General features: G+C 34.1%; 1 protein-coding gene across 14 annotated transcripts in view; it reads left to right on the top strand.

Annotated features, from left to right (window-relative positions):
* LOC144978448 (1-phosphatidylinositol 4,5-bisphosphate phosphodiesterase delta-4-like) overlaps positions 1 to 17500 on the top strand; it is a 162803-nt gene that overhangs the window by 109025 nt on the left and 36278 nt on the right. For 13 of the 14 annotated variants that reach the window (XM_078924524.1, XM_078924525.1, XM_078924523.1 and 10 more), the window contains exons 3-10: positions 5662 to 5811; positions 8490 to 8560; positions 10374 to 10525; positions 11334 to 11463; positions 12322 to 12437; positions 13539 to 13605; positions 15678 to 15771; positions 16734 to 16851. In XM_078924524.1, the coding sequence (XP_078780650.1) occupies positions 5662 to 5811; positions 8490 to 8560; positions 10374 to 10525; positions 11334 to 11463; positions 12322 to 12437; positions 13539 to 13605; positions 15678 to 15771; positions 16734 to 16851 (898 nt within the window). Of the gene's footprint in view, positions 1 to 2932; positions 4110 to 5661; positions 5812 to 8489; positions 8561 to 10373; positions 10526 to 11333; positions 11464 to 12321; positions 12438 to 13538; positions 13606 to 15677; positions 15772 to 16733; positions 16852 to 17500 lie in introns of those variants that run through there. The other variant, XM_078924531.1, reaches the window with a different exon arrangement.

Genomic DNA, 17500 nt, shown 5'->3' on the forward strand with positions numbered 1-17500 from the left:
CGAAGTTGACGTCACTCATGTCTTTGTTATTGTTTTTTTTTTTGCCATCCGCGTTTATGAGTAATTCTCACTAAACTGTATTATCCAGACTATAAACGTTTAAGGTTACACGTAATTTTGTGTGTTGTTCCGTTATACTACCGGATGGCAATGTTGTGAGCTTCTTAGCCCAGCGCATACTATATATAACAAATTTTAAGAATGCGTTCATGGCATGTTAACGAAACAAGACTATTTCCGGATGTTAAGACTCACTAACGTACAAACCAATCTTATTGATTTTAACCAGTTACCTGTCGTTATCTGACAAACTCGTATTTAAAAATTTAGCCAGAAAGCTCGTCATTCAAATTTCGAACGTTTTAAACGACCCCTCATCTTGGCAAAAACTCTCAAACCTGGGGCTTTGCAAAGTCCCAGGTTTTAGAGTTTTTGACAAGATGAGGGTCATTTAAATCGATCGATATTTGAATGACGAGTTTTCTGGCCAAATTTTTTAATACAAGTTTTTCTAGAATACGGCAGTTAAATGGTTATCTGATATCTGGCGACTTTTCCCCTGCCCCACATCATAATATGGATATTTTTGACTCGCAGCAGATCAGCCATTTACGTTGACATTTTTAACTGTAGGGAATGATATTGCCGTAAATAGCAATGTGTAGTCAGTATTTCAAAATGTATTGTTATTGCTTGAATGGCATAGAGTAACATTCATTGATTCTCTTAAAAAAGAAAATGCAAACATCTTCCACAGTTTATTATAGACCTGATAAATCATTTGGACCCAAGTAAAGGGAAAGATTGAAAGGAGGAACACTAAATAATTTACTTCCACTGACGAGGAATAAATAATGTCACAAAGGAAGACTGGGAAAAGGCATGCTCTAATCCTCGCAAACTGGAGAAAATTTACACTTCATTGGATTGAGTGATGCGCGTAATATTGCCGTAGTCTTTCCGTTTCTCTTTTTCATAATCCTCGTCATCAGACTAGTATGTCTTGGTTGTTGTTGTTGCAGTTGTCGTTATTGTTGAACACATTATGTACATAATTGTGGAAGCACTGTATCATAAATTGATGAATTTCTACTTTCTATATTAAATTTATGTCATCCTCTTTGGCATTAATACAAGCTATTTCTAAACAAATTTGGTAATCAAAGTAATATTGGGAGTGCGTAATATTCACTTTCATTTGTATTCATCAGTAATGTGCATTGACAGTTATAAAATGGAGATTATGTCTGATAGTTAAGGATTGTCATTCGTTCCTTCATACTCAGATACTGTATATATATATATATATATATATATATATATATATATATATATAATATATATATATATATATATATATAATATATATATATAATTGAAGTTTCAATTAACCGAACATTCCATTATAACGATTACCTTCAAAACGGATAAGCGGAAAATTCATAATTTTGATACTGTAAATCATCTATAAGTTCTGATCCTTACTAGTTATTGGTTTTAATATAGCTGTAATAAACCAAATCCTTTCTTATTTTTTAAAAATTAATGAATTTTTTAAAGACAAATTGATTTAGAGGTTCATACAAACTTTTGCAGCTGTTCATTGGGGGACAGCTGAGAAAAAGAAAAAAACATGCGCCACTTATTAAAAATCTGACTAATACTAATAATAATAATAATAATAATAATAATAATAATAATAATAATAATAATAATAATAATAATAATAATAATAATAATAATAATAATAATAATGACTGAAAACTGCCAGACATCAGTTAAATTCTTCGTTTACAGGCTCAGTTTTCATGAGTTGTTGTCTCTTTGTCTAACTTTCTGGATATCCGTCGGGTCGTGGATAAATCAACTGAGCATCTAAATGGGCCACGAGGCATGGACTGGTTGTGCATAAATACCCATTGCGGGGTACCCCATCACCCAATACTCACATCTGATTACTTTCTGTATCAGTCAGGAAATGAGACGGTCGAGTGAATGGTGCATTGCACTGCCCCCCCCCCCCCCCCCTTCCCTTTCTCACAAGGAGATCCGGGTTCTAGCCCCGAGTTGGGATCTCGTGTTTTCGTAAAGCAAGACAGTAATAAGCCTCTATTGCTTACTTTAATCTCGGATATTTTCTCGAAATTGTGTCTTGGACATTCCATCTGTTCTCAGATGGAAGACATTTTAAATGCGTTTATTTTATTTTCTTCAGATTACTGCAGTATTATTAATAACAATATCTGTATACGTAAGTACTGGAATTAAGACGAAGGGTGATTCGGCAGCGGGAAGTTAAAATAAAACTTTTAAAATGGACACTTCTTCACGATCCAACAAAGTTTTATTTTAACTTCCCGCTGCCGAATCACCCTTCGTCTTAATTCCAGTACTTATGTATACAGATATTGTTATTAATAATACTGCAGTAATCTGAAGAAAATAAAATAAACGCATTTAAAATGTTGGCCAGAAAACTCGACTTCAAATATCGATCGCTTAAAATAACCCCAGTTTTGGAAAAAAAAACAACTCTCAAACCTCGGACTTCGTGAAATCCCAGGTTTGAGATTTTTTACCAAGGGGATGGTCATTTTAATTGATTGGTATTTGAAGGTCGAGTTTTTCTAGCCAAAATTTTTAATACGTATTTTTTTCCGAATACCCACGGCAGAATGCTGTCATTATTTACACTCTAATATGTCAGCATCTATTGACCCATTATTCAATTACCCCAATTTCCTATTTTCTATACCAATTTATTTTATCGTTACAAACCAGCCTCTTAAATCAATAAATATTAAAGATGTTGCAACTGCAAGAAATGACAACTCGACAGAAAAAAAATATCAATATTTATGTAGAAGAGTCATTTTACAATTTGGTTTGTGTAAAGCAAATGTTATCTGAGGAAAATGTCTCTGGATTAGTTAATACGATAACTTACTCATCGGCATTTTATTCTTGGAGTATTTTGCTCAGTATTCTTTTCTTTCGGTTTGGAGTGTGATGTAGTTTGTTTACAACTGCTTGGTGATTGTGGTGGTAATAGTAGTAGTAGTAGTAGTAGTAGTAGTAGTAGTAGTAGTAGAAGTAGTAGTAGTAGTAATAGTAGTGGTGGTGGTAGTGGTAGTGGTAGTAGTAGTAGTGGTAGTAGTAGTAGTTGTAGTAGTATAAAGTAGTAGTAGTATAAAGTAGTAGTAGTAGTATAAAGTAGTAGTATAAAGTAGTAGTAGTAGTAGTAGTAGTAGTATAAAGTAGTAGTATAAAGTAGTAGTAGTAGTAGTAGTAGTAGTAGTAGTAGTAGTATAAAGTAGTAGTATAAAGTAGTAGTAGTAGCAGCAGCAGCAGCAGCAAAGTTCCACAAATTTTTAATCTGATCCAAGAACAATAATTTATTGGGCTAATACCGAAATTCCGGTTTAATTAATTCCTAAATATAGTTATGCTGGTAGCATAACCGTATACAACCTTTTAGCATACTGTTGTTAAATATTTAACGAAAGGAATTTATTTAAAATTCTTCAATATTTTTAACCTTTTAGAAAAAAAATGTATTTTGATAATCCGATTTAAAATACTGTTTCTATTGATTTTAAAAATACACAGGAGTAAGCTGTGAGGCAATCTTGGACTTTTTCGAATGTGTTTAAAACAAGTTTAATCGCGTCGCTTAATTGTTGAACCTAAGCTTTCCGTCTTTCTGACAGATTAGAGAGCAGGCACTGGTGTAACATAAAATCAGAAGAAGAAAAAAACAACTGTGGATGAAACAAACATTGTCAGCAAATCAAGAAAGAAAAATGCAAGAAAATAAAAATATCCCAAAACATCAGTCTTACTCAACTGAAGAAGATTATATTTTTAGATGTTTTTTTTCCTGTGTTTTTCTTTCTTGCTTTGTCTGGCACTGTTTGTTTCATACACATATTTTTTTCAGATCTTTTTCTTTCCGTCTTTCCATCTCTGAGATGATATTTCGAGTTTAAATTGTGTTGAACAATATTATTTGTGGAAATCATAGAAATTTTTCAGCACAGAGGAAAGCTGTTCTTATATTATTCATTGCAACATGGATGAAGAGTTTATCATTGATTATAATAACCCAGGTATAAACCCTTTTAATTTCACGAGCTTAAATTGCGCAATATCCACTTAACATGCTCAAATCGCTTTACAGGGGGTCTCTTGCCAACAGCAACACTTGTAGGACGAGTCTTGACGCCTATATGGTGATATTGCATCAATGTTAACGAACAAGTACTCATTTCACACATGATTATGGCGAGAGAATGCGAGTAAAGAGCCTTTTTCCAAAGACTCAACTATGCACCGCACAGAGCGGGACTCGAACCTAGGACCTTTCGATCCGAAGGCGAGTGTCATACAACTAGACTACATAGAATATTTATGAAATATTTTAGTACAGGAACATTTCAATCTAATGTACTTCGAGCAAAGTTAGGACGTTTTAATTGTTGTTGTTGTTGGCTGAAGATTAATTTTGAGCCCAACACTTTCTGTGTTCAGTATTTTGATCTGCCTTGAAGCGGTTATTTTTATTTTTGTTCATTTGTGTTAGAGTGTACAGCTTCTTGAAGTTAATGTTTACTTCGAGTGTATGAAAGAATGAATGAGGGATTTATAAACGAATGAATGGATCAGTAAGAGATTAGATGAAGGTCTCTTTCTTGTAAATTTCCCATGAATATTTCGGAAAGGTAACAGCGTTGTTTAAGTAAAGTTGACATAGTACATTTATTATATTATAAGACCCACCATGAACATTACTGATGAATATTGTACGATGATTAATCTACAAGGATTTTGGGACTGTCAGACCAAAGACAATCGACATTTGAACAAGAAAGCCCCTTTATTTGACCGTAAAATAAAAAACCGTTGACATAATTTATTGTCTGGACCGAAATAGACATGTTATCTATAAAACTATTAAAAATGCTTTTGTCGTATGTTGACAAGCAGGAATATCAAGTTTGTGTGTAGGGGGAGTTTTGTGTATGTATTTGTTTGTTTGGGTGTATTTTTGTTCATGTAAATTAGGCACAGAGAGAGAGGGAGAAAGAGAGAAAGAGATAGAGAGAGAGAGAGAGAGAGAGAGAGAGAGAGAGAGAGAGAGGGGGGAGGAGGAGAAGCAGACAGAAAATGACATACAGATAGACACATAGATAGATAGATAGATAGATAGATAGATAGATAGATAGATAGATAGATAGATAGATAGATAGATAGATAGATAGATAGATAGATAGATAGATAGATGGATAGATAGTGAGAGAGAGAAAGCGAGAGGGATACGGATAGAGAGTTGAAAAAGGGGGTCCGGGTGTGGGGGGGGGGGGGGGCGTTTGTATCTAAATTACATTTTCATTTCTGTCACGGATGTATATTATAGAGGAACCCGTCGAGTACAAAAAGAGTTTCTTATTCTATTTACGAAGGATAAAGTTACCCAGAACTCCGATTATAATTATCTTTATTATTATTATTATTATTATTATTATTATTATTATTATTATTATTATTATTATTATTATTATTATTATTATTATTATTATTATTATTATTATTATTATTATTATTATTATTATTATTCTTATTAAATAAACTTATCTTCCATTTCCCCTTTGTCTATTTCAGTGGAGCGTGTACTGAAAGAACTGTCAGAGGGTTCGATCCTGTACAAGGTCAAGTCACCATCCAGGCACCTTGAAAGATGCTTTTACCTGGACATAGAAAATATGGTGATCTACTACACCGGATCCAGAAAGAGAAACAGAGACACGTCAGGTAAAAAGCTCGAGCATTTATATAACGCAATATCCATTAAACGTGCTCAAAGCGTTTTACAAGGGGTCCCCAGCCAACAGCAACACTTAACATGTAGAACGAGACATGGCGCCTGTCAGGCGATATTACAAGTTCTTGTTTTTTTTCAGACAAAGACAACACTGTTCACGGCTAGGTATTCATTTTATCCCCCGAGTACGATGAGCGAATGTGGGTAAAGAACATTTTCCAAGGACTAAACCATGCGTCGTTCAGAGGGACTTGACTTCAAAACCTTCCGGTCAGAAGGCGAGTGTCGTACCACAAGACCACAATATGCACAGAGATCTAATAGCGCCTGACACGCTACTTGTGTCGTTCTTGTTCTTATTTTAAGGTTTGATGTTTGTGGAGGACCCATGTAAAACGCTTTGAGCACATTTTGTGGATATTAAAAATATTTAGTGCTATATTAATCCCCCGCCCCTTTTTTAAAAATAGTGTATTTGCCATCACACTCATCTTTATCATCATTGTAATCAACAATGTCAACAACAACAACAACAACAACAACAACAACAACAACAACAAAATATAGGCTCGTCTTTGTTGTTAATTATTGTTAAAAACGAAGATAATAAATGTTTGTACATCACAAAGTTGAAAATGTTTATTATACTGCCTTTTTCAACAAAAATATTCAACTATTTAAAAATGCAATGTTTCCATTCAAAGTTAGTTTCCGATAGAACTATGCGATGCATAGTCTTTAAAATTCCACAACCATGACGAAAATTATCCACTACCTGTTACAGTTTTTAAACCCACCGCCGTCCAATCCACATGCAACTGATACCTACTACCCTTTCCACTCGTCCTATAATACACTCTTTGCCAACATCACCATTATCATTATTTACTTAGATTTGATTCCCATACTGATTATTACCTGCAAGCAAAGGTTAAATCCATCTTTTAGTAGTTTATGTCGACATTTAAATACTTATTCCATGTGTCAGAGAACACGGCATTTTATTGATGATGGAAAAATTCAACTTTATATTATATCATAATATAGAATTATGTTGTCTTGATTCATGTTGGGTTTTTTTTTTAAACAAGCATAACTAGGAATATTTGAGATATCTACGCAGTATCACAAATCTCGGTGCTGCTAAACCCTGGCTTGTTTGTGAACAAGACGATAATATAGCAATTGCAGCATTCCATGTTGATACTGGGTTCGAGTCCACTACTGGCATTAGGGAGAGGGCGGGGGATTATTATTATTATTATTATTATTATTATTATTATTATTATTATTATTATTATTATTATCATTATTATTATTATTATTATTATTATTATTATTATTATTATTATTATTATTATTATTATTATCAACATTATCATCATCATCATCATCATCATCATCATCATCATCATCATCATCATCATCATCATCATTATCATCATCATCATCATCATCATCATCATCATCATCATCATCATCATCATCATTAGTATTATTATTGTTATTATTATTATTATTATTATTATTATTATTATTATTATTATTATTATTATTATTATTATTATTATTATTATTATTATTATTATTATTTATCATTATTATTATCATTATTATTATTATTATCAACATTATCATCATCATCATCATCATTATCATCATCATTATCATCATCATCATCATCATCATCATCATCATCATCATTAGTATTATTATTGTTGTTATTATTATTATTATTATTATTATTATTATCAACATTATCATCATCATCATCATCATCATTATCATCATCATCATCATCATCATCATCATCATTAGTATTATTATTATTATTATTATTATTATTATTATTATTATTATTATTACCTATTTTTAAACCTTTTTTTTTAAAAGTCTGTTTATTCTGCATAAGGAGGCGACTTTCAAAATGAAGAGTAAAATAAAGGGAGAAAAATGACTCTTATAAAAGATACAAAGCAAAGTAAACGACGTTTCAGCTTTTCCAAAGGCCGAAACGTCGTTTTCGTTGTTTAGTATCTTTTACAAGAGTCATTTTTACTCCCTTTATTTTACTATACATTTTATTCTCATTTAGACACCTCTAGAGTTTGGTTTGACTTTTAAAACCTAAGTCACATCAAGATAGAAACAATGAGCTAACATCCTCAGGCAATCTATTGTACTCCATCAGGGAATATGTTATGTTTAAAAAATAAACCTCTTCTATTTGGCCTCCAAGACAATAAGTATGTTCCTCTTTAAATCACTTAATGAATGACAAAAAAGTGCCGATTTCTCTGAAAACGATTTGGCAAGTTTTTGAAAGTCGACTTCTCGCTAATAAAATAACACTCTATAATTCAACATGGCAGATAACTCCCCATATTGATGACCGGGCATAATTATATGTGATCCATCGTTTCAAAACGGTATTATGTCTAGATGAACCAGATACTAAAAAGCCGAATTAAAATCTAAACTGGTCAAAAATTTGAACTATTGCTATTTACCGTTCTAAGATACGACATCCATTCTCTTCCATAAAATATACAAACTCATTGCAAGGCTGATATTTCCAACCATAAACTTCATTTTCAGCATCTTAATCATTACGACATAATACCGTTTTGAAGGGGTCACATATTCACTTTGCTCTATATTTTTCCAGTTCGAATATCCAAGATAAGAGAAGTACGAGAGGGAGAGAAAGATTATTCCAAGAAGTTGAAGGATTTGGATGTAAGTTCATTGAAATTACATTTTTGTAACTCTTTTTTCTACATTTTTTTCTTCTTAATTTAGATTACTTTCAATTATCAATATCAACATGCTTTAGTTACAAAAGTGATTTCCACATAGTTCTAATCAACAAAATATTTTAAAAGTAAATAAAGCATTGCATTGCAAAGTGTATCATTCACACATGCAATAGGACCGGGACATCTTTGATGCTTAATCATAAAGATCCGAATAAGTGTATAGGAAACAGTGTCAGACAAATAAAGAAAGAAAAATGCAAGTTTTAAAAAAAAACATCCCAAAAATTCACTTTTCCTGTCAGACAAATAAAGAAAGAAAAATGCAAGTTTAAAAAAAAAACATCCCAAAAATTCACTTTTCCTGTCAGACAAATAAAGAAAGAAAAATGCAAGTTTTAAAAAAAACATCCCAAAAATTCACTTTTCCTCGACTGGCCATCGAACCTCAGTCCTCCTAATTACCGAGATGTTTTTTTTTTACCTTATTTTTCGTTCTTGACTCTGTGTTGCACCATTTCATATACACTTTCTCAGATCTTTAGCTTACATCGTTGCCTGCTCCCTTATTTCTCAATTTGAAGTTGTGTTCTTAGATCATTAATTGATAAGACGTATTATTCCAAGAATCAACAAACCAAATTGTTACAGTAAAGAACATGAGGCACATGTGTACAGGATGACGGTTGGATACAGAATGACTACCAGCAAAGTAGCCAGTAGAACAGACGCTAGTTTTGAACGATACGTCATTAGATGGACGATACAAGTTACGATACTTGAATACAATAACTTTCATTCAAAACAGAAGTTTTACCGAATTGTGCGGCTTTTTATAGTCCTTTTGCAGGATACTCACTAATGTGAGTAATTCGAGCGTGGCCTTCCTAAACGTATATCCTGACACTGACCAAAAAATTAAGTCAAAATACAAGGCCGGACCACCAGAAATCATATCGTGAATTATATCCAACAGTTCAACCAAAGAGATCATTTGTTCACTTGAGCACTATTAACGACAACTCAGTACGAACCTACGATTGCGGTTGTTGAATACAATAGTACTTACAGCCAATGGGCGCCGTTGTTTTCTTGAGTACTTCGAACGACACCTCATCAGATACTGCACAAACCTAAAAGTGATATTAAAAAAAAACAACAAAAAACAAAAACAAGTCCTCGTGTCAGACTGTAAGTTAAAGAAAACTATGATTCGAAACCCTCCCTGGGCGACCCAAAGCTGACTCACTGGGAAAAGACTCTTTACTTACATTCTCTGACCTTACTCGTGTGTAAAATAAATACCTGGCCGGCATTTTATCTGTCCAAAAATAAAATTGTAATTGAGCCCAACAGGTTTCATGTCTCGTCATTCTTATTCATTGTTGCTGTTGACTTGAAAACCCCTGTAAAGCACTTTGTGGACATTAAGTCTATTTTGCTCCGTATAAAACCTCATGGTCGAGGTTATTGCATAACAACTATTTGCAGTAAATTATGAATCATGCAAATGACAATTAACAATTTATGAAAATATCAATTATTTGCTACCCTTTGGATAAGACGCTAGACTTTCGCAAAGTTTTCTTTACAAGATCGAACAGACCTTTGCTTCTCATTGCGATCCAATCCCTCTTGAGTGATCAGAAAAAAATCTCGATTAAACTTAGGATTGATCCCTATCCCTTTGCTTCTGAAACGGATGCTCTATTAAACAAGCTATCGGGATCCCGGTATCATAATTTATTTCACCTTCTATTAACTGCTTATGCTTTTTTTTTCTCTCCCTTACTTAGCTGAGCCTGTGTTTTGTGGTGGTGCTGGGTGCCTCTCACAACATCATGTACCTCCGTGCCACTCGAGCTGACATCAGAGATAAGTGGATCCGCGGCCTTCGCTACGCCATGCAGATGGAACAGCTTGCACAACAGAAAAACGAGACTGATAGATATCCTTTTAAATTAGTTTGTTTTGCTCTTGTTTTTGTTTTTGTTTTGTTTTTCGAAAAAGCCAGACGTATGGGACCCGTTTGAAATAATGTGCCAATAGTAATAGGAAACAAAAGGTTGATGTAAAAAAACTGGTTCCAGTTCCATTGGAAGTGTGAAACGACTCATCCGGTGGATTATATGCATACCTTGTGTAATTTATCTTCTAGTTTCAGAGTGATGGCATCTTATTATAGTTTAAATATATGCTGGTCGTCAAGAAAGATCATCCATCCTTGCTCTTTTATGTCCCGTAATCCTAATAATCTTCTTATACATCCTGCTATTAAAATAGTTGTGCCATCTTATGATTCAATATAATTGTAATCTATTCATTTTTAGTCCTCCAAAGGGCTGGTTACATACACACTTCCAAGGATTTTGGAAACGAAAAAGTAGTTGTTACGTCATTATTTTTTCTCTAATTTGATTGATTGTTTCCATTGTTCTGCTTTGTGGAAAAGGCTCTTTACTCACATTTTCACCTTACTCATGTGTAAAATGAGTACCAGGCTGCAAACAGCGTTGTCTCTGCCAGAAAAAAATAGTATCGCCTAACAGGCGTCATATCCCGTCCTATATTATGTTAAGTGTTGCTGTTGGTCTTGAAAAGCGTTTTGATCACATTTAGTGGATATTGCGCTCTATTTAGCTCAATAAAGCCAAAATAACGACGGTTTAAGCTCTATTTCATATTAATAGATGTAGATGACTTATTTCACTAGTTTTCTGCTGGAATGTATGATTTTACCCTTAACCGATGCTCACGTGGGTCCGTGAAGCCTTCAATATGGCGGACAAGAATTCCGACGGCCAGTTGGACTTGGATGAAGTGATGAAGCTTTTAAAGACACTCAATGCTGACATCAAGAAGAAATACGTCAAAGACATGTTTGATGTGAGTTTTTAAAAAATAGAAAGCAAAAAATAAATCCCGAATTTTGCGAGCTACAAACAGTAAAATTTGCAGGAAATTTGCTAAAGATTTGCGATTAGTTTTCATAAAAACCCATAATTAGTTCATGTAAGAGAAAGGTATCTGTTTGTTTTTAAGGAAATGTAGGGTCATATCAGCGCCAATAAAAAGGAAGAAAATGGGATGGTAAAAAAGAAACTAGATAGGTCTATACTCTTGATTAATTATCTTTCATGTTCTACACGAGCTATCAAATTACAAGAGAAAAAAAATCGCAAAATCTCGAAAATCTGCAAAATTTTGCAAAAAATTGCAGATTTTGCGGCCGCATGAAAATCAGTGATATTTTGCCATTTTTTGCGGCCGCAAGCGATGCAAAAAACTGCCATGCCAGATTACAAGCCCTAAAATAAACGAGATTTGAGCACTACTCGATGCCCAAAGTTCTGCAGATGTAGACATTAAAGGTTTGATCCACGGGAAGGCGAAAACGCTATTTCAGAGGTTTGATCAACGGACCATGCATGGATATACGTCATGTCTCACCCCACATGTTAAGCGTGACTGTTGGCTTAGGACACATTGCAAAGCTTTCTAAGTACATTACATTATATTATGTTGCTCGATATACACTCTCATAGATTATTATTATGTCCCGTCCTACATGTTAAATGTTGTTGTTGACCAGGGACCCCTTGTAAAGCACTTTGAGCACATTTAGTGTATATTGCGCTATATAAAGCTCAATTTTTTACTTGGTATTCCTTTTTTTGTTTTTTATTATAACGCCATTCTCCTATTGACCCATATATTCTTGGCCATTTCCCCGTCCCCCAACAGGCCGCTGACACCAACAGAAACGTATCCAATGGACGGTCCGGGCTGGACAGAGAGGAATTTGTACATTTCTACAACGCCCTTACCAAAAGGGTCGAGCTGGAAGAGGTCTTCCTTAAGTGAGTTTATTATTTATTTCGTTTCGTTTGATACATAATTTGTTGGGGTTTTTTTTTAGTTTAGTATTTGTTTGTTTTTATATTTGTTTATGTTATTTATATATTCATATTGCAACTTTCACATTTAGACAAAGCTTAAATGAAATTCAAGGTCGCAAAACTGATCCCAAGGATCACAGTAGGCTTTGATTTTTTAAAACATATTTTAATGGGGGGGGGGGGGGGTTAATATCATTTTTTTATAATTTACGTTTCACGACTAGGGATTCTATTATTCAACCTGAGCTAAAATTTTTCTTTGACATCACTTTTTAAAATCCATTTCATTTTCTACCTAGACTAGTCGAAATTTTGTTCATTGGTCCATTTTTCTTAAAATTTCAAAAATTTGACGCTATTTAGTTTGAAATATTACTCTCGAAGCAGCCTGTGAAGTGGATAATTAAATAACAAAGTGACATTGAAGATTGAACAGATAAAATGGACGTTTCGGGTTTCCCCTTTATCAACAAAACAGTAGTGTAGTGGGTATTTAACCAAGACCAGTTTTACGCTGCGAGATCACTGAAGCTATCTCGGGGTTTATTTTCCACTCCCCCGATATCATCTTGATTGACGATCATGAAATCGGTCCAACGTGCCCAAAGAAAGGCGTCAAGCAAGATTTTCTTGCAGAAACTTGGACTTATTTTTTTACAAATCAAATTGAAACGAATGCAAATCACAACGGAGCATAAATTTATAGAATGGTGGTGTCAAGCTACTCCTATGTGCTAACTTCAGTACTGTAAAATTACTTGTTTGACATAGACACATATACAGACATACAGAGGATAATAAGCACACACCTATACACAGGTGAAAGGGAGAAACATTGAGAGAGAGAGATAGAGAGAGAGAAAGACAGAGAGAGAGAGACAGAGGGAGAGAGAGAGAGAGAGAGAGAGAGAGAGAGAGAGAGAGAGAGAGAGAGGCAGACAGACAGACAGAGAAAGAGATTTTACAATTTTTTAAGATCAATACTATTTTTCAATAAACCAAATCACTCGAGTAGGTACCAACTATTTCATCTAAATGTGAGTTTAATTTTCCATTTTCCAGATTTTCCAAAGGTAAAGGCTTTATGACCAAAGAAGATCTACTCAAGTTTCTCGTTGACGGACAAAAAGTATGTGATCCTGTCTCTTCGATTTTGATTTTTTTAAAACAAACAAACAAACAAACAAACAAACAAAAATACAAAATAGGCGAGTTTTAAATGGAGTTGTCCAAAGGAAAAAATTGGCATTATAATATATAAATCAGTGTTTTTCTACTGGGTGTATTGTACACCCCAGGGTGAAACAAATTTATAAAAGGGTATACCACATATATAATGGAAACCAGAAATCGTGACGTCATACATTCCTTTCTTTCGGTTCAAAACTGATTGGAAGTGTGTGACCATTCTTCCGGAGGAATATAGCTGACAGTGAATATGTTTCATGTTGAATCATGTGGCATAACTATTTTAGTAGCACGATGTACAGACATATTCTCATGACTACGGGGCGAAAACGTTCGAGGTTGGATGGTCTTTGTTGAAGACCTACCTTTATCTAGGCTTAGAAAATTTTTTAAAATGAGCTTTTATATAGAGCAATGTCGACTAAACGTGCTCAAACGCTTTACAACGAGTCCCTGGCCAACGGCAACATTTAACATATATGACGAGACATGACGCCTGTTAGGCGATGTTACAATTTTTTCGGACAGAGACAACCCTGTTGACGGCCAGGTACTCATTTTACACCTGAGTACGGTGAGATAATGTGTGTAAAGAGCCTTCTCCAAGGATTCAACTATGCGCCGAGCGAGGCTCGAACCCAGGACCTTCCGATCCGAAAGAAGACCCCATGCCACTACTCTGAAACCAGAATGATTGTTGCACAAGATACGTATCCACACCTCCGGATGTCGAGTTTCAAACTTTCACGGAGATTAGAACCAGTATTTTTACATCAAACTATTGTTACCTATTGTAATGGAAACCAAATGATGGGATTTTGAAATCATATTTATTAACCCGCGATGTATTTTTCCCCCATTAAGGTCGATGCAATTTTAGAATACTGTGACGACAATAGTTTTGTATGGATAAATCGCGTGTATTCATTTTTATTTTTTCTGTCCATTAATTATACATTATAACACTCCAATTCTTCTTTGTTCCTATTATAATAGTGATCAGATTAATTTTGATATATGACAGATTGGTTATGGATTGAGCACATTAAAAATTTATTAAATAAAATAATAAAATGCCCTTTATTTATCCCTTATGGGTAAGATTATTAACCCCCAATTTGTTAACTTGGACAACTTGGGTGGTTCCAGTTGTCATCAGACATTCTTGTTTGACGAATTATATATATAGATTCCTTCGTGGAATGCCTAGGCGACGATACCTTATGATGTCGTGGCGGAAGGGCATAATTTATTTTTTATGGGTAATTTGTCTATAGCGATTATAAGGTGAAACCGGCATAACCCAGGCGTTTGTCGCAGTGCAGCGCCGCATACTGAGCTAGGGCGATGCGACTTGCTCAATAAGGCCACCACAGCCCAGCGAGTATTCGAACCCGGTACCTTTCTGGTATGAAGCAAAGACCGTACCTACGACTGAACCACGCTGTCCATAAATTATTTATTGCGTTTTTTTTTTCCCTTTCAATTTTACCACTTTACATTTTTTAATATATTCTCGATATGAGAATAAGGTGTAATAATATACGATTCTTACATTCGTGCATTTTGGAATTCCGGACGTGTTCCCAACCGCTGCACGAGCTTGCGAGTGTGAGTTGGGAACAAAGTTCGAATTCCAAAACTCAAGAGTTTGAAAAATCGTTTATTCTAACTCTCCATCGATTACGATGTTGTCATCTCTGAGTAAAAGAAATGTTCCAAAATATTTAAATGATACTTCTTTTTTTTCAACTATTTAAGTTTAGTGAAATGTAACGTTTTATAAGTTGACGTCACAAATTATTATTGTAAACTGAAAACCATTACACGTTACTATTTAGGGAGAGGGGAGGAATAATACGATTTTAAAATACCGAAATCGGTACTTATTTACACCGTAAATTCGGTTTTTCGGCTCTTGGGTCAATATAATACCCGATATCAGTGAAAAATCACATAGAGTCCTTTATTTCATCGTTGAGTTTTAGTTTATTGAATCTTACTTTATTTTAGATGGCTGATGCCTCAGAAGAACAATGTGAGAGAATAATTGACGAATGTGAGCTGGATTCAGCGTCTAAGAATAAAAGTCAACTCAGTTTGGTCGGTAAGTAAATAATGTATAATATATAATATATTCTTATTTTTGCTATTGCTTAGATAGTAGTGAAAGTGTATTGTAGAACGCATTTAGTATAGTGAAGCGGCAAACATATTACATTTCTTCCATAAATGTATATTATGATTTATTAATTTAACAATGCCCATATAGATTGCGGATATTTATTTTTTCATTATAAATTACGATCGCGTCGTTTATGTTATGCAAATAATATAGACACTATCACACTCACACACACGCGCGCGCGCGCACACACACACACACAGAGAGAGAGAGAGAGAGAGAGAGAGAGAGAGAGAGAGAGAGAGAGAGAGAGAGAGAGAGAGATAATAACCAATCTCGTTAAACATATCCCAAAAACTATCTGGAACTGGGCAGAACTCGTGACAGGAATGATAAATTAAATGATAATATGTGAATGCTGGCGTCAAATTGGTCTTATGTCGGAATGAATTAGATGGAAGAAAATGTTTTCATCAGTCAAAATGATCAGAAATTTTACTATAGCTAATTTCATTTTTTAAAAGATAAGTTTAACTCTCTCCTTACCAGCTATTTTTTTAGAATTCCCCCCGAAAATTAATTTCCACTCTACACAAGACTAGACTTTTCTTATTCAAACAAAAAGTAACAAATGATCTCTACAGCACAGTGTTTAGTATTAATAGCTGTAATCAAAGCATTTCTTTAAATTTTGTGATGTACAATAGAAATCAGAATGAGAAAATTGTCGGTTGGTTGCATCGTTATGAACGTAACGATTTTCCTATGGTTGGTAATGAGAGGGTTAAAAATAAAACCGGCGTGTACCTATTTTCATGTTAGATACCCCAAATTGTGATGAACTAATGGAAATAAGTCTTATATTTTTCTTTCTGCTTTTTCTTGCACTGTTTTATACATACTTTTTCATGCTATATAACTGAATTCTGTCGTTTTTGTTCCAGGCTTTCGTAATTTCCTATTGTCGGAGAGACAGATGCTCTTCAAACCTGACCATCGTATTGTCTACCAGAACATGAACAAACCTATGACCCATTATTTCATCGCTTCATCACACAACACGTAAGTTGAAGTGTATTTATTTATTGTGTAAAACTAAAAGCTAGAGGTCTAAATGAGCCAATGAAATGGAGAGTAATACAAAGGGAGTGATTGGGACTCATGTATAAGGCCGGAGACAACACAAAGTAAACAACGCTTCGGCCTTTGTAAATGTAATATATATTTTCTTCTCTCTCTCTCTCTCTCTCTCTCTCTCTCTCTCTCTCTCTCTCTCTCTCTCTCTTTCTTTCTCTCTCTTTCTCTCTCTCTCTCTCTCTTTCTCGTCGTTATCTGCGTGTAACCTGAAGAAGGCTAAAGGCGGAAACGGTGTTTATTTTGCGTTGTCCCCCTTTTACGCGAGTCACATTTACTCCCTTTATTTTACTCTCCAGTGAACTTAATTGGTATCACTTTTTTTTGTCAACAAAATGTAAAATTCAAGACGAAAAGAGTGTCCTTTTAGAATGCAGCCATTGTTTTTTTAAAAACACAGTATCTGCTTAACCAAATACCACATACTGTGTTCTAATTATTTTTAGAATGTATGTCTAGAACTAATCGGTTGGCTGATATTTAAGAATCAACGATTTAATTTGTTAGGCACAAATATATTTTCAATTCTTGAGAGTTTGAATATATTGTTAATGCTTAAGTTCTTATTTTTAAATGG

The sequence above is a fragment of the Berghia stephanieae genome, chromosome 8 (genome assembly GCF_034508935.2).
Source record: "Berghia stephanieae isolate SIO BIC M18660-M18661 chromosome 8, UCSD_Bste_1.3, whole genome shotgun sequence".
Taxonomy (NCBI): Eukaryota; Metazoa; Mollusca; class Gastropoda; order Nudibranchia; family Aeolidiidae; genus Berghia; species Berghia stephanieae.